This window comes from Dendrobates tinctorius, unplaced genomic scaffold (assembly GCF_039654945.1).
Source record: "Dendrobates tinctorius isolate UK_male_01 unplaced genomic scaffold, ASM3965494v1 ptg000026l, whole genome shotgun sequence".
Classification (NCBI taxonomy): Eukaryota; Metazoa; Chordata; class Amphibia; order Anura; family Dendrobatidae; genus Dendrobates; species Dendrobates tinctorius.
In genome coordinates, this window is record NW_027361694.1 from 19,749,654 (window position 1) to 19,773,400 (window position 23,747).

At 43.7% G+C, this 23,747-nt stretch overlaps 1 protein-coding gene across 3 annotated transcripts in view; it reads left to right on the forward strand.

Moving 5' to 3' along the window:
• Nucleotides 1–23,747, forward strand: part of UGGT2 (UDP-glucose glycoprotein glucosyltransferase 2) — a 548,948-nt gene that overhangs the window by 52,325 nt on the left and 472,876 nt on the right. For all 3 annotated transcript variants that reach the window (XM_073569568.1, XM_073569567.1, XM_073569569.1), the window contains exons 4-6: nucleotides 10,720–10,832; nucleotides 10,936–11,110; nucleotides 16,045–16,141. In XM_073569568.1, coding sequence (XP_073425669.1) covers nucleotides 10,720–10,832; nucleotides 10,936–11,110; nucleotides 16,045–16,141 — 385 coding nt within the window. The remainder of the gene's footprint in view (nucleotides 1–10,719; nucleotides 10,833–10,935; nucleotides 11,111–16,044; nucleotides 16,142–23,747) is intronic.

Sequence of the window (23,747 nt, forward strand, 5' to 3'; positions counted from 1 at the left end):
TACAAAGGGAAAGGAAAGACAGGAAGATGTAGCTACCCGAAAGGGGGCCGGGACAAGAACCTTTTTCTCTCCCGGGACCAATGCCAGCGTAGATCTTGACGCTCACCAGAGTGGAAGGGCACGTTTCTCGCTTCCTTCCGGATTGGCCGGCCATATTCAGCAGTCCTTGGGTCCTAGAAGCCATCCAGAGGGGAGTGAGAATAGAATTTACCTCTTACCCTCCGTGCAGAGTAAGAATCACCCAGCTTTCTTCAGACACTCCAGTCCGCCCTGGACATAGATCTATGGAAGCTGCTAATCTCCGGGGCAATCTCCCCGGTTCCGGGAGAAGAACAGAGGTCACTACTCCAAGCTCTTCTTGATAAACAAGTCAGACTGATCCCACACGGTGATAATAAACCTAAAGCCATTGAATCCATTCATCTGCTACAGAAGGTTCAAAATTGAAGAAATCAGATCAGCGATTTCCCCTAATAGGGAAAGGTTTCTCCATGGTGACAATAGACCTCCGAGATGCATACTATCATATTCCAATTTATCCAGAACATTGGAAATTGCTGAGATTTGCAGTGACTGGGGGGGCAGACACGTCATTATCAGTTCAACGTCCTTCCATTTGGACTATCAGCTCCGAGAGCCTTCACCAAGGTGATGTCCGAGATCATGGCCCACATCAGGGAATGGCAGATTTGCATTATTCCGTACCTCGACAATTTTCTGCTAGTGGCCCCACCAGCTCAGGTGTTACAGAAGCGGATGCAGAAGGCTTCACAGATATTAATATCACTGGGATGGTTGGTAAATTATCAGATCTGATCCCTTCCCAGTGGAGGAATCCCTCAAAGCAACTGCTTCACTAGTCCAAGATACCCATGTAAGAATCTACTCGGATAATATTACGACGGTTGCACATCTCCGTCATCAGGGGAGCTCGAGTCATGAGGACCTGAAGGCCATCTCGGCAAAAATATTCTTGTGGGCAGAGGAAAACCTGCAATCCATATCAGACCTTCACATAAGAGGAGTAGACAACAGACAAGCAGACTTCCTGAACAGGAGAGATATTCACCCGGGAGAGTGGAGTCTGGATCCGGAGGTATTCCAGATGTTAACCAGAAGGTGGGGGTGCCCAGAGGTCGATTGGATTGCCAACCACCAAAACGCAAAGGTGGCTTATTTCTCCCTGAACCCAGGAGACCGATGCCTGGGTATAGATGCTTTAGTCCACCAATGGCGATTTAGTCTAGGCTACGCCTCCCCTCAGATTCCTCTCCTACCAAAAACTCTGCAGAAGATAAGGAACAAACAAACCAGGGTAATTTCAGTGGCACCCCTCTGGCCAAAAAGAAGCTGGTACGGTACCATAACCAGACTAAGCATAGACTGGTCCCTGGTGTAGGAGATCTTTGAATGGTGGCAGTATCAGAGGACTGTCTATCACCCAGAAATAGAGAGGTTACACCTGGCAGCTTGGCTTCTGAAGTCTTGATCGTAAGAGCCAAAGGTCTCTCTGACAGTCATCCAGACACTGCAAAAAAGTAGGAAACCAGTGACCAATGCAATATACCATAAGACCTGGAAGAAATTCAACTCCTGGTGTGCACCAGAACAACCAGATCCCCAGAAGGTCAATGTCTCTAGAATCTTAGATTTTCTTCAAGATGGCCTAGACAAGGGACTCAGGCCCAGTACACTAAAAGTACAGGTTGCTGTGTTCATACTTTGACCAATCTCTAGCAAACCATAGGTGGATAAAAGATTTATGACTGCAGCTACACGGCTGCGTCCCAGAACAGTCAGTCGGGTTCCAGCTTGGGACCTCAATATCATCCTAAAGGGCCTAACCCTTTCACCATTTGAACCCCTGTCTACGGGCCCTGAATGGCTATCCTGGAAGACAGCATTCCTGGTAGCAATTACAACAGCCAGACGCTTGGGGGAGTTGCAGGCTCTTTCAATAGAAGACCGACTAGTGTTCTGTCTGGATCTGGTTTCAGACTTCCACAGAAACCAGGACATAATAGTACCCTCATTTTGTCAGAACCCGAAGAACAAGAAAGAGGGAGAGTTCCTCTCTCGACTTAAGGAGAGCGGTCCTACATTATCTACACGTTACCAGAGAGTGGAAAAAGGATAAAAACCTATTTGTTCAACCCTAGGGCCTGAATAGGGGAAGGAAGGTATCCAAGGCCACAGTGGCAAATTGGATTAAAAAAGTGATTTATTGAAGCTTATAAGATTCAGGAGCTCATTCCACCAGAGCAGTATCCATTTCATGGGCGGAAAAGGCCTGCGCTTCCATCGAGCAGATATGCAGAGCAGCCATCTGGTCGTCTGTCCACACCTTTGTTAGACATTATAGACTTTGATTTAACATCCGTCAAACATTTAGCATTTGAGAGAAGTTCTCCAGACGGTTGTCCGTCCCTGAGTCATCAGTCTTTGGCATTGCCTCCTGTGTGCTGTCGTGGGGGATTATTAGAGAAAATAGAATTAGACTTACCGGTAATTCGGTTTCTAATAACCTACCACGACAGCATGAGTAATTCCCACCCCTATACTGAAAACATTCCGAAACTGGTTAACTTGTATATAGTAAGCATCCATACGTTGTGGTCCTTTCTAACAACACTGAGGAATGGAGGTAGGAGGGACTATTTGACCTTTTGTATTTCCTGTCCCTAATTATGATGCAAAGACGTCCTCCTGTGTGCTGTCGTGGTAGGTTAATAGAAACCGAATTGCTGGTAAGTCTATCTTTTTTCGTCTTTTAAATTTTAAAAATTACAAAAGGGAAAATGGGCCAATGCAAAAGTTTGGGCAACCTGCATGGTTAGTACCTAGAAGCAACCCCTTTGGAAAGTATCATCCTATATAAAATCCAGCCAAGAGTCTTTCAATTCTTGTTTGAGTGATTTTCATCCATTTTCCCTTGGAAAATTTCTTCCAGTTCTGTGAGATTCCTGGGTCGTCTTGCATGCACTGCTGTTTTGAGGTCTAGCCATAGATTTTCAATGATGTCCAGATCTAAGGACTGTGCGAGCCATTAATAAAACCTTCAGCTTGCTGCTTTTTGAGTGTCACGATTCCCCCCTCAGTTTGTCTGGGACACAGTTACTGACAACTCAGACATCCAATCTGGTACAGAGGCATGCTGAAGCTGTCGATGTGTTGATTGACAGGTTAGCTGTCCAATCTGAGAATGGGAGGCACTGTCTCCTCTGCCAGATGTACATTAAGCTAAATGTGGTTTGTTCCCTCTGTGCCTTACATTCAGTATTTTGATCTTTCGTTACCTCACTTTGGACCTCTTTCTGACCATCTGTCTGTTTAACCCCTTCTGCTCTGATTCGCTATTTCCTGGTATTCTTACCTTTGGAATGTTACCGGAGTACGCTTGTCTCTTCCTTCTGATTATGGCATGCCTTCCTGGCTTCTGACCTTGGACTCCTTGACTATTCTGACTCACAGCTTGGCCATGAGAAGTGACTAGTCACATTGATGTGGTCTGTGGATTTTGACGTGTTTAGGTACATTATCCATTTGTAGAAGCCATCCTCTTTTCAACTTCAGCTTTTTTACACATGGTGCTCCCTGCTAACCAGGTCATGTATACCCCTTAAATCTAGTTTATTTGCCTCCTCCTTGTCTAGCTAACTATTGCAAACCTTCAGTAGCATGCTTGCACTTTAACCACTGCACCTTAACATAATTTGTCATCCTTATTTGATTGCTGTCATATTTTAGTAGCTTATTTTGTACCTTGCAATATGGTTTTGTCTCTGCAATTATTCTAAGCATGTCTTGCACCAGTATTGAAAATTATTCAGCACTATGCACTTTAGTGTTACTTATTGTCTTTGGATGTAGAGATAGCAAGAAATCTAAGAGAATATACTGTATGTAAACAATTTTGCTGTGAGGAGCCATAAAGCTATATGGGCTTTTAAATAGAGCTGCATTGGAAAAAAAACTTTTTTCCCTATTTATGTATCTATGTTTTATGCATGTTATTGGATACCAAATTTGGCTGACATAAATTAGTCTAAAAGTACTGTTTGCAAAGAGATATATATTGAATTATGACAGTAATTAAAATTCATAAAAGCTCTGCTCCATACATAAGGTAGCCTTTTCTGAGGAACCCTATTGTGATTTTTCTTTATATGCTCTGGATATTTATAAATTTTTGAATGTTTATGGTTTATGAATTCCTGTGTTTTCAGGTCCATATGTGTGTATTTATCCACAATCTTTTTTAAAAATTGTCAATATTTGTTAAATAAAAATCTTTGAATTTTTACTTGGCATATGCTTTGGTTCATTTGTAGGTAATATTTTTTTTTACAAATTTAGATGTTCTTATGCATAATTCTTCTGATGCTGAATTTTATGGTGAGGATGCCAGAGAGGTTTTATTCTGATGACTGACTGACTCTTCCAGGAAGGCCGTATTTGTACACGTGTCTCTGAACAGTTGACCAATGTACTGCAACTCCAGAATTTGCCAAATCTTTCTGAAGGTCTTTTGTAATCAGAGATTCTGATTTGCCTCTCTAGCAATCCTACAAGCGGCTCTCACTGAAATTTTGCTTGGTCTTCCAGACCTTATCTTGACCTCCACTGTTCCTGTTAACTCCCATTTCTTAATTACATTTTGAACTGAGGAAAGGGTAACCTGAAAACGCTTTTCTACCTTCTTATAGCCTTCACCCACCTTGTGGGCCTCCACCATTTTCTTTTTTGAAGTGCTAGGCAGCTGAGTAGAAGAACCCATGGCTGCTGTTTTTTTTTTTTTTTTCTTTTTTTTTAGCACAAGGTTAGAGGAGGCTGGGTTTTTATAAAGCTGGGAAATTTGCATCACCTGGTCTTTCTTATCAATGGTGAACAAGCCATAGTCTAAGATCTGAAATCTTGATCAAAATTATCTGAGCACACACATTTCCAAGGGTGTCCAAACTTCTACATTGGCCCACTTTCTTTTTCTCTAATCCCCTCCACGACAGCACATAGGAGGTTGCCTCCCCATCCTGATTAGGGACAGGAAACAAGAGGTTAAATGGCCCTCTCCTTCCTCTAATCCCCAGTGTTTTCCTGTCCCTAAACAGGAATGAAGAGGTGCTATGTGCTCCGTGGATGGGGCCGGCGACATCCTGGGGTTCTCCTTACCATGAGCCGGGCAGCCGGGGTCGATGATCCTGCACCTTCCTCCCCGTTCCTGCTCCCGCCGCTGGCAGGACCCGCACCATCCTCTGGCGCTTCGGCAACGCTGGATGGTGAGTGGGGCTGGGGGCCTCCTGAAACAAAAGGAAAGGTGGCGCCAGGAACTTAGGGGGGAGCGATCTCATCCGATTGGATGAGGAAAAGGAAGCTGGATCTCTGTTCCTATTTAAGGACCCTGATGGAAGACGCCATAAGGTAGGACAAACGTCTACAGGATGGATGCGCCTTCCCTGAAAGCTGCGTCTGCAGAGCCCAGCTCAAACCCTGGCCCAGTGAGTACACTTGGAAAAGGGTATATGCCTTTTTGGTTTAGGACCTATTCTTAGGGGCCCCTCTCCTTCTCTCTCTTTCAGGGAGACAAGGATCATACACCAAAAACAGAAGAAAAACCTACAAGCCGACAATGCGCCATGTGTAAGAAAAAAAAAAAACTCTCCTCCGATTATAAAAAGACATTGTGCCAGCAGTGCACGGCAAAAATCGTACGGGAGGCGCAACCATCCCTGATAGAGGAATTAAGAGGAATGATGCGACAGGAAATCCAGTCGTCCCTGTCTACCTTCTCCCAGTCATCCGGGGGGCGCCCTCAACCTCAAGGAAGAGGAAATACGCCCCTGAGGACATCTGAGTCAGAACCTGAATCATCGGTTTCGGTGAACTGGAGGGAAGAGGGTGAACTAACCCCAGTCCAGTCAGAAGATAAGAAGTGGTTCTTTTCCTCAGACGATATGGAGGAACTACTCTCAGCAGTCAGGAACACAATGGGAGTAGAAGAAGATGGACCACCCTGCTCTGTGCAGGATGACCTATTTGGCAGCCTGAAATCCAGGAAGAAAATGGTTTTCCCTATGCATAATATTCAGAGTCTAATCCTGGAAGAATGGGAACTCCCAGAAAAGAAGCTAAGTATCCTGGGCGAAATGAAGGATCGATTTCCCCTGGACGAAGTAGCCGCGAAACCTTGGACTGAGATTCCAAAAGTGGATATCCAGGTAGCTAGAGTAACTAAAAAGACTATGCTACCCTTCGAGGACTCCTCACAGCTGAAAGACCCGCTGGACCGAAAGATGGATAGCCTATTGAAAAAGTCCTGGGAAGCCTCAGCGACTTCCTTGAAAACAAATGTTGCATCGGCCTGTGTAACCAGGACCCTGTACCTCTGGCTTCAGCAGCTAGGAGACCATATAAAAAGGGGAACTTCAAAGGAAGATCTCCTAGCCTCTCTACCACTTCTACAGAAGGCAGCCGCCTTTCTAGCAGACTCCTCGGCGGAGTCAGTCTGTATTGCGGCAAGAACGTCCGTGCTCTCTAACAACACTCGAAGAGCCCTATGGCTAAAAATGTGGAGTGGGGATATCCTATCAAAATCAAAGTTATGCTCTATTCCGTTCAAGGGCGAATACGTATTTGGGCCGGCATTGGACGAACTATTAGAGAAGGTGACCGACAAGAAGAAAAACCTTCCTGAGCCAAAACCACCAAAGAAAAAACCCTATCATCCACCCCAGACTCAAACCCCGCAATACAGGGGTAAAGGGAAAACGGGACGTTGGAGCTACCCAAAAGGCGGAAGAGGCAGGAATATTTTTCACGGTTCCTGTTCAGACAGACAAAAAATGACGGCAAGCAAGTAGGGGGCAGAATTGCAGATTACTTCCCGAGCTGGCAGGAGATAACGAACCAAAAAATCCTGGACTTGGTCAGATGGGGAGAAAAAATAGAATTTTCCTCCAGCCCCCCCACAAAACTTGGAAGTTACACATCTTCCGTCAGCAAAACTGCAAAAGATTCTACATGGCGAGCTCCAAAAGATGCTATCATCAGCGGTAATCTCTCCAGTCCCAGAACTGGAACAAGGTCAGGGCCACTACTCATGACTGTTCTTAGTAAAAAAAAAAAAAAAAAAAAGCCAAGTGGGAAATACCGGGTCATCAACCTGAAGAAGCTAAACCAATATGTCCGGTACCAACGCTTCAAGTTGGAATCGATAAAGACTACGATACCACTGATTGGACGAGACTTTGCTATGGCCACCATAGATCTCCAAGAGGCCTATTACCACGTTCCCATCCATCCATCCCATTGGCAATATCTAAGGTTCACAGTCACTCTAGACACAGAAGTACACCACTTCCAATTCAGAGTTCTACCCTTCGGCATCTCTTTGGCACCCCGAACATTTACAAAGATAATGGCAGAAGTGGTAGCATTCCTCAGAGGGAAGGATATATGTGTCGTCCCTTACTTAGACGACCTCCTGGTCTTGGCTCCCTTCAACACCATTCTAAGACAACACCTACAAACAGTCCTGCAGACCCTGACGTCCCTGGGCTGGATGGTAAATATGGAGAAATCAGACCTGAATCCCTCAACCAGGAAGATCTTTCTTGGGATACTCCTGGATTCCCACAACCAAATATCCTTTCTTCCGTCCACCAAGCAGGTGGGTGTGAGATCAAAAGTTCGGACTCTAAAAAGTCAGAAAACAGTGACCATAAGGTTTGCCATGTCAACATCTGGATCAATGACTTCGTGGATCCAAGCGGTCCCCTGGGCCCAGGCCCACTCAAGGATACTCCAGAGATATATCCTTTCCCGCTGGAACAAAGACCCGGAGACCCTCAATACAAGAATCTCCCTACCCCAGTACGTAAAGTTGACTCTAAACTGGTGGCTCAACCAGGGAAATCTAGCGAAAGGGACACACTGGATACAAGATCCCATGACGTCAATCACAACAGACGCAAGCAAACGCGGCTGGGGAGCAGTATCATCTCAGAGAATCTTCCAGGGACTCTGGCCCAGAGACACGGAAAAACAATCTTCAAACTACAGAGAACTGAGAGCGGTAATAGAAGCCCTAAAGGCCGCAGAAACATTAGTCCAGGGAACCCATGTCCGAATTTACTCCGACAATATGACCACTGTGGCCCATCTACGTCGTCAGGGCAGGACAAAATACGGAAGTCTGCAAAATGTTTCGGCACGGATATTCAGCTGGGCAGAACACAATCTCCCGTCCCTTTTTCAGGTCTCTACATAAAAGGATCCAACAACACCGAGGCAGACTTCCTAAGCAGGACAGACTTGGATCCAGGGGGATGGAGCCTCAATGCCAGAGTATTCCTTACCTTCACCAAAAAATGGGGTCTCCCAGAGGTAGACCTATTTGCGAGCTGGGAGAATGCCAAAACAGAGCATTACTTCTCCATAGGGCTGAACGAGAAACACTCAAGAGTAGACGCCTTCGCTCACCCGTGGAACTTCGGACTGGCATACGCCTTTCCGCCGATTCCCCTAATACCAAGAACTCTGCAAAAGGTCAGGACAGACGTGGTCAACACTATCCTGATCACCCCTCTCTGGCCAAAAAGGAGCTGGTTCGGAGCCCAAAAACTGATGAACTGAGGGTCCCCTGATCCTGCCCACGGACCGCGACCTTCTACATCAAGGTCCCATCCTTCACCTGGCTCCCCACAGCCTAAGCTTGGCAGCCTGGTTTCTGAAACCACAATTCTGAAAGCCAGAGGCCTCTCAGATGCAGTGATAGCTACACTTCAAAAAAGTAAGAAACCTATCACAAATGCCATATATTCCAAAATATGGAAAACCTTTTCAGCATGGTACTGATCCACTCCCATAGATTCCTTCCACCCCAGCGTGTCAAAGATCCTAGACTTCTTACAGGACGGGTTATCCAAGGGTCTGAAACCAAGCACCTTGAAGGTACAAATATCAGCCCTAAGTTCTTTCTTCGATCAAAGCCTGGCAGAGCATCGATGGATCAGGAGGTTTGTCAGCAGCTTCCAGAATCCATCCAAATAAATCCAACATGGCCCCGACATGGGACCTGACTATAGTACTGAAGGGTCTAATGAATCCTCCATTTGAACATCTCGACCAGGCCCAGATAAACTATCCTGGAAAACAGCACTACTCGTAGCCCTTAAAACGGCAAGGAGAGTGGGGGAAATTCAGGCTCTGTCCATCAGAGAACCCTATCTAAAAATTCTGGACGATAGGCTAATTCTTCGGCTAGACCCTTTCTTTGCGCCAAAAGCGTCTTCAGATTTCCACAGATCCCAGGAAATAATACTGCCCTCCTTCTGTGATAGCCCGAGGGACGAGAGAGAAAAGATTTCATTCACTGGATGTCCGGTGAGCAGTTCTGACCTATTTGGAAGAGACAAAACTTTGGAGGAAAGATCAGAATCTTTGTTCAGTATGGCGGACCAAACAGGGGGAAGAAAGTGTCCAAAAGCTCCTTGGCTAACTGGATCAAAAAAACGATAACGGCCGTTTATAAAAGCCAGGATCTACCTCCTCCGGTATCCCTGAAAGCCCACTCCACCAGAGCTGTCTCCGTCTCCTGGGCAGAAAAAGCTGATGCATCCATTGAGCAGATCTGCAAGGCCGCAACCTGGTCTTCAGTCCATACCTTCACGAGGTATTGTAGATTAGATCTCATGTCAGTACGAGATCTAGCCTTTGGCAGGAAAGTCCTGCAAGCCGTGGTCCCTCCCTAAACCATTATCCTTTGGTATACCTCCTATGTGCTGTCGTGGAGGGGATTGCAGAAAATAGAACTACACTTACTGGTAGTTGGGTTTCTAAGACCCTCCATTTCAAGCATTCAGTCTGTGGTCCTTGGAAAACATTGGGGATTAGAGGAAAGGAAGGGCTATTTAACCTCTTGTTTCCTGTCCCTAATCAGGATGGGGAGGCAACCTCCTATGTGCTGTCGTGGAGGGTCTTAGAAACCCAACTACCGGCAAGTGTAGTTCTATTTTTGTAATTTTTAAAATATAAAAAACTACTTTTTTGTCTTTGCCTAAAAATTCAAAGGAAATATTTCCTCTTTCTTTAGGCCATTTAGAGATCATCTCATCTTTAATTTGCATAACGATAGCAGTAATTTTGACCAAGTGTGCCCAAACTTATACAGTACAGTCCACTATACATTTGAGCACTAAAGCCAAGGATTGGCCTTGTGATGTCCTCACTGCTGCCAAGTAAAGAAAAATACTGGCAGGGGCACTGGAACCTTGTAGATGAAGCAAAGGAGGATTTACCCAGTATAATTCTTCTGAGCTGAGTGTTACTGGTATGTAAATATTGCCCAAGCACTCATTTCCGTGCATGCCCTCCCTCAATCACTATACAATGTGCAAGTGTCTCATGAGGAAATGGCCATGTACAGACCCAAACTACATTTTGCAATGTTGATGTATAGTTGTTCTGTAAGTATTTGACAAACCGTCCTACTAATGAATAAAATAATACAAACATATACATCCCGGAGAACCCATTTTAAGTCATATAAGCTAGAAGTATTTTTGTTTTTTTTTTTCCTTTTTCTATCTTTCAAGTCTTCATTAACACCAATTGCATCATTGCTTTTCACGTCACGTTTCTTTATGAAGAAATTTGTGATCATTTAGCGTTTTTCAAGAGTAATTACATCATGCTGGTTAAGTCTAATTATTAACATTTTAGATTGCAGCTGATGAGTCTCCTCCAGAAGGTTGCAGCGCATTTGTTTCTATCCACGGGAAACACACCTGCAAAGCAAGTCAGATTAAAAATCTTCTCAAGGAAGCACTGGATAGGTAAAGTGATTGCGGACTTCTCTGTAGTGCCAAGTAATGTCTGTGTAGCCAACAATAACGTAGAATTCTGTTTTAACATTCTTCTCTCATTCATTTTTTGTAGGCCAAGACCTTATTTCTATAAAGGAGATCATATTTTCCCTACTTTTTCCAAGACCTCGCCAGTTGTTGTTTTGTATGCAGAAATTGGAACAAAAGCGTTTGCCACCTTACACACATTGTTACTTGAGAAAGCAGAACGTGAGGAAATCGTTTATATTCTACGTCATTACATACAGGTTTGTTGGCATAGCAATTTTCCTATGTACAGTGGGTGAAATAAGTGTTGAACATGCTACCAATTTTCTAAAAATGCTATTGACATGAAATTCTCACCAGATATCGGTAGCAACTAGTGATGAACAAGCATGTTCATGTGCTAACCGAGAGTCTTTGGTGTGCTCGAATATTATATTCCAGTCCCCATGGCTGCTTGTCTCGCGGCAGTTAGACAGCTACATCACATGCAGGGATTGCCTATCAAACAGGCAATCCCTGCATGTATTGCGACTGTCTAACAAGCACGAGATATGCAGCCGCAGAGATTGGAACATATTATTCGAGCACGCCAAAGGCTCTCGGTTAGCACACTAGCATGTTCAGATAACGCTCATCACTAGTAACAACCCATCGAGTCCACACAGGCAAAGAAATCAAAGCATAATTTATGAACATATATGTGTAATAATGGGAAATGACACCGGGAAAAAGTATTAAACACAGGAAACCAGTCATGTTAAATCAATATTCAAGCAAATTCCCTTTTCAAAAAGAAAGGGAAAAGGGTCTCTATAGTCATGGGAGTGTGCTTGGTACTCGATAGAGTATCCAGGTACTCGGGCGCCATGCTCGATTCCCCCCCCACATGTTTGGTTCCTCATTTTCATCCTCTAAACATGCGGGGATTGCCTGCCAATAAAGCTTGTGCCGAAGCCATGTTGGCTACTGGCATTACTGTGACTAACTGGCTGTTGGGTTCGTCGAGCCTATAAAAAACCCAGTTATGCCATGTTCAGCGCATTGTACCCGTAAATATTGCAGGGAGTGTTTCTGCTGCAAAAGGGACAGTGTTATAGAGTTCCAGAACCTGCTGATGCAACACTAAACCAGCATCCCTTTTTTGGGCTAATTCAAATAGATTCTGTTTTATAATGCTGCTCTTAGCTGCTGGGGTAGCAATAGTGTATTAGAGGCATTTAAGGCAGGGTTGATTGCATTACACTCCTTTGTGCTGCTATGTTAAACCAATAGTCCTTTCAGGGCTAATTCAAATAGATTCTATTCTCTAATAATATCTCTCTTCTCTGCAATTTTGTTTAGGGCTAGCTGGTGGAGTAGGGATAGCATATTACAGGCACTTAGTCAAGGTTGATGGCATTACTGTCCTTGGCACAACCACATATAAGCAACACTCCTTTCAGGGACAACTTAAATAGATTCTATTCTCTAATAATATTGCTCATATCTGCACTTCATTTAGGATTAGCTGGCGGTGTAGGGATAGTGTATTCCAGGCATCTAGTCAGGGTTTGGATACGTTAGTCCTCGGTGCTGCCACATACAAGCAAACTCTTTTTGAGGACAAGCTAAATAGATTCTATTCTCTAATAATGCTGTTCTTATCTGCAATTCATGTAGGGATAGCTTATTACAGACATTTCAGCAGGGTTTTTAATGATGCAGTCCTTGGTGTTGCCATGTACTAACAAAATTCCTTTCAGCGACAATTTTAAATAGATACTATTCCCTGATACTACTCTCAAGGCCCCGTTACATTTAGCGATACACCAGCGATCCCGACAACGATATGACCCGGTCAGGATCGCTGGTGCATCGCTAAATGGTCGCTAGTGAGCTGCCAAACAGGCAGATCTCACTAGCGATGCAGCAGCGGTCGATACCTGTCAGACGCGGCACTGATGACTTCTTCCGCCCGCGTCCATGGCTCGCTCGTCAGCAGGAAGCCGATGATGAGAAAACGGCCCAGGCCGATCTTGCGCGATCACCGATAACCAGCGGGGGAGCCAGTCGGAGGTGAGTGTCACATGTAGCAATATCGCTAGTGATATCGCTGCTGCATCACAAAATCGGTGACGCTTTAGCGATATCGCTATGTGTAAAAGGCCCTTTAGCTGCGTAGATAATTTAAAATGCGCAAAGCATGTGATAAGGGACTGGGAAGTGGACATGCTGCTGATGGTGCACGTGCCCGAGGTCCTGGTGATGCATCTGCACTATAACAGGGTGCAGCGGACCGAAGTAAAATGGCAGCTGCACAGGTGCAATAACAACAATTGAGACAGCCAGCCTACAATCAGGGATTGGCCATGTGGCACACAAGTGCAGAAAAAATAATCCATATGTGGCAATGTTCACAGAGGGAATGCAGGGCTTCTGGTTCACAGCCTATTAGTAACACCATATAGGGGGGCTGCCCAGTGCCAACTAAAATGCATCCTGTGTGAACAGAGGCCACAGTTTACAGAACCATTTGGGCCCAACTGCACCCTGAGAAAAATATAAAGTGCCCAAAAACATCAATATATGTAAGGTATTGGTTGATATTAAGGCCTTAATATGGAAGCTGGTAAACTGCGTCAAAGTTCCTTACACTTGCCAGTCCTACTCTAACATAAAAACCACTGAAAGAGGAAAAAATCCTCCAAAAAATTCTGGAAAAAAAGACAGGCCTAAATACATCTGCACTATCTGAACATTGCCACATACGGATTATTTTTTCTGCACTTGTGTGCCACATGGCCAATCTCTGATTGTAGGCTGGCTGTCTCATTTAGTATTATTGCACCTGTGCAGTTGCCATTTTACTTGGGTCTGCTGCACCCTGTTATAGTGCAGATACATTTAGGCCTGTCTGTTTTTTTTTCCTGAATTTTTTTGGAGGATTTTTTCCTTTTTCGGGGGTTTTTATATTTCCCAATACCACTTTCTTCCACATGGTCCAGCCTCACTAGCCAAGAGTCTGGACTACATAATCCTCACACCTTTCTCCTACCATGGTGAGTCCTAGGAGACAACCCCATACTTTGACACTCCGAGGAGCTCTTTTTCTTCACAATTGTGGCCCACTGTGGTGAACGGTAATTGCTGTTTCAAGAGATGAGGCACAGTTGCCAACAAGTCATGTTAAGACAACAAGTCAAGAGGAGGACCAGAGTGAGCAAGTGGAAGACTAGGTGGTGGATGATGAAGTCACTGACCCAACCAGGCAAGGCGGCATGCAGAGCGAGCACTGCAGCTCCAAGGGGGGAGAGATCAGTATCACCACAACAGGCAGGATGAGTTAGTGGAGCTGACAGTTAGGCCGGTTTCACATTTGCGTTAAAGGCCACAGCGTCGGCCAGCGCACGGCCGCTGCTAAGCCCCGCCCCCTGCCGCGCCTCCGCCGGTAGCTCCACCTACCGGCACATGACGCTGCATCCCTCCTGCTTCCCCTATCTTTATCACTGGGAACGCAGGCCGTGCGCAGTATGCGTTTGGCGGTGCATGCGTCCTTTTGACGGTGCGCCAACCAGCGCCAAACACAACCTGTTGCAATTTGGTTGCGCTCGGCACACCGTCAAAAGGACTCATGCGCCGCCAAATGCATACTGCGCACGGCCTGCGTCCCCAGTGATAAAGATAGGGGACGCATGCAGCGTCATGCGCCGGTAGGCGGAGCTACCGGCGGAGGCGCGACAGGGGCGGGGCTTAGCGGCGGCCGTGCGCAGGCCGACGCTGCGGCCTTTAACGCAAATGTGAAACCGGCCTAAGAAGGTCAATTATTCCCCTGAGCACCCACATGCAGCCAGATCCCAAGCCAATGGTTAGGTTTTCCCCAGTCTGGCTCTTTTATAGCCCCTGGGGACAATTTGTTTTTTTTCAGTCCTTTCACTGCATAGGCTTTGAGTCTAGGTTTCTCACTATCTATCAAATTTAACAGAATGTGTATGAGGCCCTCCTTTATGTCTAATACAAAGTGTATTGGATACCCTCTTCCTTCTAATTTCAAACCTTCAAACCACATGCTCAGGTAAGTTTGTAAAATGTTAATTTTATTTACTGGTAGATGATAGATTTTTTTTTTTTTTATTTATTTTTTTTTAAGCATTGAAAGGTTTTTCTTTTTTAAATTTTGCCTTATATACAAGTCATTATACAGGAAATGTTTCTTAACATTTTTTTCTGTAAAATCCGTTTTATCTTCGATTTGGTATGTTTTATTGTCAGTCCGTAATTATAGCATTACGCTCTGAGGACGTTGTTCCCAGCAGCAACCTGGGAGTCTGAGATGTGTCCAGGCATCTTCCAATCCAGTTTCCATTTCATTTGAGCACATTTTCCATCCATTTTAATGCCTCCAGACCTGGAATGGTCTGCCGGAAAAATGCTTGAATTTCCCACTGACTTCCGTTATACTCGTTACTGGAGTTGAGCACTTGAGCAGTCAAAAGTGCTCGAATCGAGTAACCAGCACCTAAGCATTTGTGTTTGCACATCACTAGTGCCACTTTTTTAAGATCTGCATCCTAGAAGTCAATATTGACCCTTTAAAAAGCATTGCGTAGGATATAAAGTCAAACCAGAGTCTTCTCCAAGGGGAAAACATCTCCATTGGCAGATGGCTGTTTTGGACTTTTTGTTTCATGTCAGTCCAGCAAAGTAGGAAACATGTTGGCTGTTTGAGAGGTCTTTCACAGAGGATGGGTGGTAAAGTCTCTCCATTTAGGACAGTTGTCTTGATGAGACTAATAGCTAAGGCAATGGGGGGGCATAGCCTGGTCTAAGTCTCCTGACAGCGACTTGTCGGTCATGTGATGCCTTAATTTAGAAAAACTCCTAGCCTATTTACATTTGTAGTACATAGTCTAATGCCACAATTGCCATTAAATTTTTAATAGGAGAAAATGTAGTTGTATGTTTTATTGTTGATAGGGAGACCATAATCTAGGGTCAATAGCAGGGCGACCTCTATTTAGGATTCTCATCCATTAGCCAAACTATCAGCTGTAAAGACAGTTTCTGGCTTTCGAGGACTCGACACCAAAATATTTGTTGTACAATCAGCCCACTGATTTGTGTAATGCTTTTTCCCAACAATATGAATTTTTTAGATATATCCATTAATTACATTTGCCAAATGTTATCCCTAAGCAACTTTGTTTTTAAATTCTAGAAACCAAGTAATAGAAAAATCAACCTGTCTGGCTATGGGGTTGAGCTTGCTGTTAAAGACACTGAATACAAGGCAATGGATGATACCCAAGTTGAAGGTACTTTGAATGTGCAATACAAGTAAAAATTAGTAACAATTATATTGATAAATCATATGTACAGTAATTATTCTGCAATAGGAATGCTTAAGCTTTCATGTATATAGTTATTAGTAGAGGTTTGCCTTTCTCCTGAGGCTGTGTATAGGATTTGTCAAAGGTATTATTCTAAAGATCTTCTACTGACCATGCATTGATCTGTTGATTTCTTTGATCACCATGTAATGCTTAGTTTTCTGTGGGGATAGTCATGCACATAAACCGAATACTTGCTAATTAGTTCAATCAAAAATTACATATTAGTTTGGTCCCAGCAGTGGAACCGGCTTATTGGGGGGGGGGATAGTAAAAAGCGAGAAGTTGAACAATCCTTTTTATAAGGGTTGTTGTGGATTAGAAAAACACCTGTTCATGGGTTGCAACTGATATTGTTTCTCCATTTCATTCCAGTGAAAGGGGTGAGGGGCAATATGCAGCCTGTGCGAGTATGATGCTGTTTATTGTTTTAATTCTATTGGTGATTTGTGTGATAAAGCATTAATTAGACTTGCATTTACCATATAACAACATATATTGTAAGTGCACTGTATTGTAAGGGTTCCAATGTATTGTAAAGAATAAGAAAATGCTCACACAAGAATTTAATTTACTAAATTGATTTACTTAAGTGATAAGATCAAAATATAAACAATATAAAACTATACATATGCATTAATCAGAAACAGGCATTATACGTTACATTATTCAGATAGTCTCATCTCGGTGTCCTCTCTCGTCTGTCACATCCCTCCTCTCTCCATCTATCAGTCCTCTATATACCAAAAAACATGAGAATTCACCAGATAACATCCTTGGGAACGTTTACACACCCAATCTAATTATGGCAACGAAGGTCCTTTGTTGGTACGTAAGTGTAAACCAGTTATTTGCTCTGCTTGGACAATTTGACCATCTGGTTGAACAAGGCAAGATCCTTCTAGGGGATATATATATATATATTAGTAACTATCGATAGTTGGTATTAATTAATTGGAGTGTTGAAACCATTAAAAGTAACTCATAGTATACATTCCACCCTTTGGTTTCAATCACTTTAATTAACCTGCCACTAAACTATACCATTTATCATTATTTGCATTGCTTATATATATTTATTTGCTGCCAATAGAAAACCGTTTTGGTAAAAAACAACATCCCGGGCTTAAAACGGAAAAAATCAAAACAAAAACAAAATTGGACCAGCAGGTGCTGAAATATCAAATGTCTGTAGAAATCTTCTTTCTTCGGATCTTCTTGACCGCAATTTTTAATTTTAAATGGGTCTCTGTTGCAGGGAAGCACGGGGAGTATTATGCCCTCATCACTTTGGGGTGACTTCACTACTTTCCCTGGTTAGAAAAAGAACAGACTCTAAAGAGCAATCTGTCCCTGCCCTTCATGACATTAACCCGTCAGTGCAGGTGTCCAATGACTGAGCATAAGAGTCCTTTCATCTATTGCTGCAGCTGTTCAGGGCCTCACTTTATATGCCATTTGTTTTCCGGCAGAAGCTTCTAGGGTTAGTTGTCCCCTCGCTTCTCGTCAGCTGGCAGTCATGAGGATTCACCCTGGTGACGATTCAGCATCATCTGGGCTCAGTCTCAGCGCTCAATTGGACATCTTCAGTCTACACACAAGACACAGCCTGCACTGAGGGAAAGTGAAATTCACAATCATACTTTAAAGTTCCAAAGTCTTGCAGAGCTAACTCAGTCCATGATATATTCACAGTCCAAGATAGTATAACTTGTTCAGTATAACTCAGTCCTGGTGGCTTGTTTTCCACCCCTTGATCAAATGAATCAAACAAAATTACTGTAGGTTTGTTGGTCCAAATTAATTGTGGCCAGAATTACCTTTGAAATGTTCTACTGTAGCAAATATTTATACTCTAGATAATAACTACTACATAAAATATCATGTGTATGGACTTGTACACTGAAATAAATCATATCATCAAAATATCAGATACCAGTTATCAAACACATCAAATTCATGTCAATCACATTTGCATAATAACGATGATCATAATTACCAGTACAATCATGTTCATGGAGATCACAAAATAATGTTACTACTAATCAGAATCAGTACAATTACATGTTAAAACAGAACCCAAACCAATTTGTTATTAACCCAATTCTAGCAAATTATTATTTTTACATCATAATATACACATTACATCAACACACTCTGGCTTCACCTAATGCATTCATTCAGTAAGCAGGAGAGATTCTCATTTGCATATAGACAAACACACACTTTGGGTACCCACACACTTGCATTGCATGACTCAGGTGTAGATGAACAAAACTATATCAAGAACAAAAGACCGACATTAACAAACTAGCATTCATTGAAATCATTTAACATATATGTTCTTCAAAACCCAATTTGCACGGGAGCTCCCAAAAAATAAAAAATGTTAAAACTCAAAAATAAGTCATAAAATATCATCTTATATTAGGTAGATGGACTCCTTTTTCACTACTGCAGAAATGAACTATTTTACTGTGCACTGTATTTTCATGTTAATTAAATGGCCAAGGTTTCTTCTTTTACTCCTGCAAACAAAAGGTTAATTACACACCCCACCCCCAATCCAACATGTAGTGGACTGAAAAGAGAAAAAACAATTCCTATAAAAACAAGAATGCTAAACACAGTACCATTAAAATTCAAAAGAGCTCATAAAAAATAAAAATATACCAAATAAAAAGTAAAAATTAAAATACCACAAATTTTTTCTTTGGCTGTGAACAAGGGATATCCATGACAAATACACAAAGCACATACAGTGACAAAGACCACACTTTGACAAGATAATAGATGACTTATTTGTACTATGTCCCAGTATATTATCAGTCATCTAACTTTAGTTCAGTCTTAAATTCATTGTCTGTATTGTCACTCCCTCTTTTCCTTGTATGTTTCTCTCAAATGGCTCCCACATACAGAATCATCTTATATCTGCTGTGGTCTTTTGCCTTTTAAAACATCAATGTCTATTACAAACCCTCAGGTGAGGAATGCACATTTATGCACCACCAAGACCAAACCCAATTCATCATATATCAGCCAGTGCATACGTCACAGTATGCTCACAGGAGTATTTCTCTTCATATATCAGCCAGCGCATACTTCATAGTATGCTCACAGGAGTATTTCTCCAAGAAACTCTAGAACGAAAACAAACATCATTAGACATCAGAAAATGTCAAAACTTTCCAAACAATTTTCAGGGATGTTCTACAACTTTTATCTAAAATCTGCATTTAAAATTAGTCCATGAGGGAATCTTGGCAGGGGTTGTAGTATGCCATGGTATTGGAAAAGTGCAAGGGGTGGTTACAGTGGGGGCTTTGCATGTCTCCATCAGGTGCCCACCTCTATCTTTCCCACCCCCTATCTCATTGGTCGCCACCCTCTTGGGTCTGGCGAGTTGCAATTTACCTTTTCTCCTCAGATCTTGCCATCTTCTCAAAAGGTCACTTGTAGAGATCCCATCTATCTTCTGGAATAGAACTCCACTAGCTATCAGGTCACAAAGCAACTCCTTCCTGCTCTTTCTTATTTGAGTATCCTCCTCTTTTTTTCTCCTTTCTTGATCTACTCTCTCTACTGTACTATTTTTTTGATACTTTTTCCCTCTCTAGAGCAGATAGCTGGGAGATTAAATTGCATGCTGTGTAGACAGTAGTGGAATTTCCCATAAGTGCACTGAACATAGTGAACAGTGGGGCTTTGTATGACGCTGGGGCACCTTCTATGAACTTATTCTTCATCAATACTGTCAATATTGCAGCATCTGGTCCCTTCCAATCCTAACAACACCAAAATGATCATTCAGATCTGGCAAAGGATTGCGAGTTATGCCACCTATACCTGCGATTTCTCTCAATCTCTGAACTCCATCTGCAAGAGTCTCCCATCGTGTCTGTGGTATTAATTCCATGGGAGAGTCATACACTTGTGCCACAGAATCCCTCACCAAATGCAGCAAAGAGAAAGTCTCTGTAGTGTCCCTTGCACGTCTAATTTTTAGACGCACCATAGGATCAATACAAATACTACAAAGTACTACTGCCTCGAGACTGTTCAAAATTATAGTATCGGCTCCCTGATCCCATAATCTGAGAATCCATGCTAACAAAGATTCTCCTGCTTGCTGCCTGTACCTGGTAGCTAATTCTGTTAATTCACCGGCTGTATAATTCCTAGTTTCCTCCGGTCATTGAAGCTTCTGCTCCTGTAGCTGCATTTCCTGCATCCATGCCATCTCCACTACGCTGTGTGACTTCTCTACTAGTTTTAGTAGTCACAATTGGTCTGGCTTGCTTTTCTTCCTCATCTGTCTCACTGTTACAGCCATCCCATTCTAGCAAATCTGACCATTTCTCACGTGCAATCATGGTGCTAATCTGTGCAGTATGAATATCTGACACTGGCCGCTGTCTCCTCCTGCGCCTATTCTTATTCACATTTTTCATTACATAAGCTTCAAAATTCCTTTGCATATTGTCATGCTGTTTCATTTGGTCTCTCAAGGCTGATTGCAAGCTAATCCTTTGCTCTAAAACTGTATGCAGTTTTCTCAATCCTTTGCTCTAAATGCAAATGATCTATCTGTTCCTGTAAGCTTTGAGACACTTGCAGACAGATCCATCCAACAGCTGCTGCAGCTTTCTGCTCTTTTGCATCATACCTTGAGAGATCAAATTTGGCAGCGACATCCTGGGGTTTTAGAAAGCGCTGTCCCTCCATATATTTGTTACATTCCTGTGCCATTGGGGTCCACTTTCCTGGTAACACCCATTCTGGCAAAGATCTGACACTACTCTCAACTGCTTTCCTATTCTTAACAAACATTCAATTTTGCAAACATTTTTATTCAAAACAATCCCACTTCTGACACCAATTTGTATTGTAAGGGTTCCAATGGATTGTCATGAATAAGAAAATGCTCACCCAAGAATTGAATTTACTAAATTGATTTACTTAAGTGATAAGATCAAAATATAAACAATATAAAACTATAAATACATATGCATTAATCAGAAACAGGCATTATTCATACGTTACATTATTCAGATAGTCTCATCTCAGTGTCCTCTCTCTGTCACATCCCTCCTCTCTCCATCTATCAGTCCTCTATATACAAAAAACATGAGAATTCACCAGATAACATCCTTGGGAACGTTTACACACCCAATCTAATTATGGCAACGAAGGTCCTTTTGTTGGTACGTAAGTGTAAACCAGTTAATTGCTCTGCTTGGCCAATTTGACCATCTGGTTGAACAAGGCAAGATCCTTCTAGGATCAAAGAGATGAGACTAGGGAAAAAAAAAAAAATATATATATATATATATATATATATATATATATATATATATATATATATATATATATATATATATATATATATATATATATATATTTCTGCAGCATGTGTACAGCGTTTTTCAAATTACATTGACTTTAATGATACTGTACAACGCTGCAGAATCTGCTGCGGACCCGCAGGGCCAAATCCGCTGTGGATCCACGGTAGAATCCACAACGTGTGCACACGGCCTTAGTTTTACCATTTCGTGTACTTGAAAACGGGAAAAAAATTCCAAATGTGGTGAAATTGCAAAAAAGTGCAATCCGACACTTGTGTTTTGTTTAGTCTTTTTTTACTAGGTTCCCTAAATGCTAAAACAGACCTGCCATTATGATTTTCCAGGTCATTATGAGTTCAAAGGCACCAAACATGTCTAGGTTCTTTTTTTATATAACTGGGGAAAAAAATTCCAAACTTAGTTAAAGAGAACATTGCTGTTATGGGGAGCAAGAGTAGACCCTCTGGGTCATGGTACCGGGATCCCTGGGGCGAGCTGGCCAGGTGGTGCTGACCCCTATACAGGGACTGTTGGGAGCAGGCCCGAAGGAGTTGAATACCGTGACAGCTGGTACCAAGAGGGGGGACTCAGGAACGGAAGAGACAGATAAGGCAGAGGGTGAGGAGCGGCCAGAGTACCATAAGACAGGCACACGATAATCATGCGCCTCCATGAGGAGCCGCCTGATATACCCTGTGCAGGAGCTTGATTGGTGCTTGCTCCACATGGGTGATGCAGAAGGGGTTAAGGGGAGAGAAGAGCCCCTGGCCAAATTTTCCTGGCTGTACTCCGTCATGGCTGAGGTCTCTGCAGGCGACAATGGGTATATTCTTCCCCTGGGAGGAGTAGCTCCAGAAACTAGCTCGATTGGGCAATCGTAGGCCCGATGTGGAGGGAGGGTCTCAGCTTCCTTCTTGTTAAAAACATTCGCAAATCAATGGTAGGCCACAGGAAGCCCCGGAAGATCTTAGTGCACTTGGTGCAGACTGGTCCGGGTAACAGGCAGCAGACAACGTTCTTGGCAAGAGTGACCCCAGCGAAGGACTTCCCCAGAGAGCCAGGCAAGGACTGGCTCGTGCGACCTGAGCCAGGGCAGGCCAAGGAGCAGAGCGTGAGACAAATTGGGCAAAACATAAAAAGCAATTCTCTCCCGGTGGAGAGCTCCGATCTGCATTTCCAGCTCGAGAGTGACCGTGGTGACGGGAACAGGTAACGGCTTGCCATCCACCGAGGTGATCACACGTGGTTCTTCAAGGGTGACAACAGGAATTCGAAACTTGTTCACCTCTTCCATCCGAATGAAGTTGCCCGCTGCACCCAGAGTCCACATATGCCTCCACAGATCTACGCTCCCGACCTAAGAGAATTAAAGCTGAGATAGTATGGGGTAGAGAGGGAACAGAATCACCTAGGAAGGCCTCTCTTACCTGGCCTAGGCAGAGGAGTTTCCCGGCCTCTCAGGACAAACGCAGGAAGTGGTTGGTTCCAACACAATAGAGGCATAACCCTTGCTCTAACCTTTCCCTGCGCCGCAGCTCCGATAGCTTAATGCGATCCACCTGCAGGGGCTCTGGGGCAGAACTACTGGCCGGCTTGAACGAACGAGGGCTGGGAGCAGGGTTGAACCTAGACGGACCCCTCTCCCTGACAGTCTCGCGGAGCGTTCCTGGAATCGCATGTCAATATGAGTAGCCAGAGATATAAGGTCCTCTAGAGAGGTGGGAGTGTCCCGACAATCAATCTCGTCCTTGATTCTCCCCGAAAGCCCCCTCCAAAAGGCCCCTACCAACGCCTCATTATTCCACCCCAGCTCTGAAGCCAGGGTCCGGAAGCGGATAGCGTACTGTCCCACGGTAAGAGTTCCCTGTCGGAGATTGAAAAGGGACTCCGTGGTGGATGCCAAACGCCCGGGCTCGTCAATGACCCGGCGGAAAGTATCCAAGAAGTCGTGTAGATGCCATCCCACTCCCACAGGGGGTTCACCCATGCCAAGGCCTCCCCCACGAGATGGGACACGATAAATGCCACCTTAACCCTATCAGACGGGTATTGCTGGGGCAGCAGCTCAAAATGTAAGCGGCACTGGTTAAGAAACCCCCGGCATAATTTCGGATCCCCGCCATACCTAGGCGGCTTCCCCAAACGTGGCGGTGGGTGAGGTGCAGGGTTGCGGGGCGGAG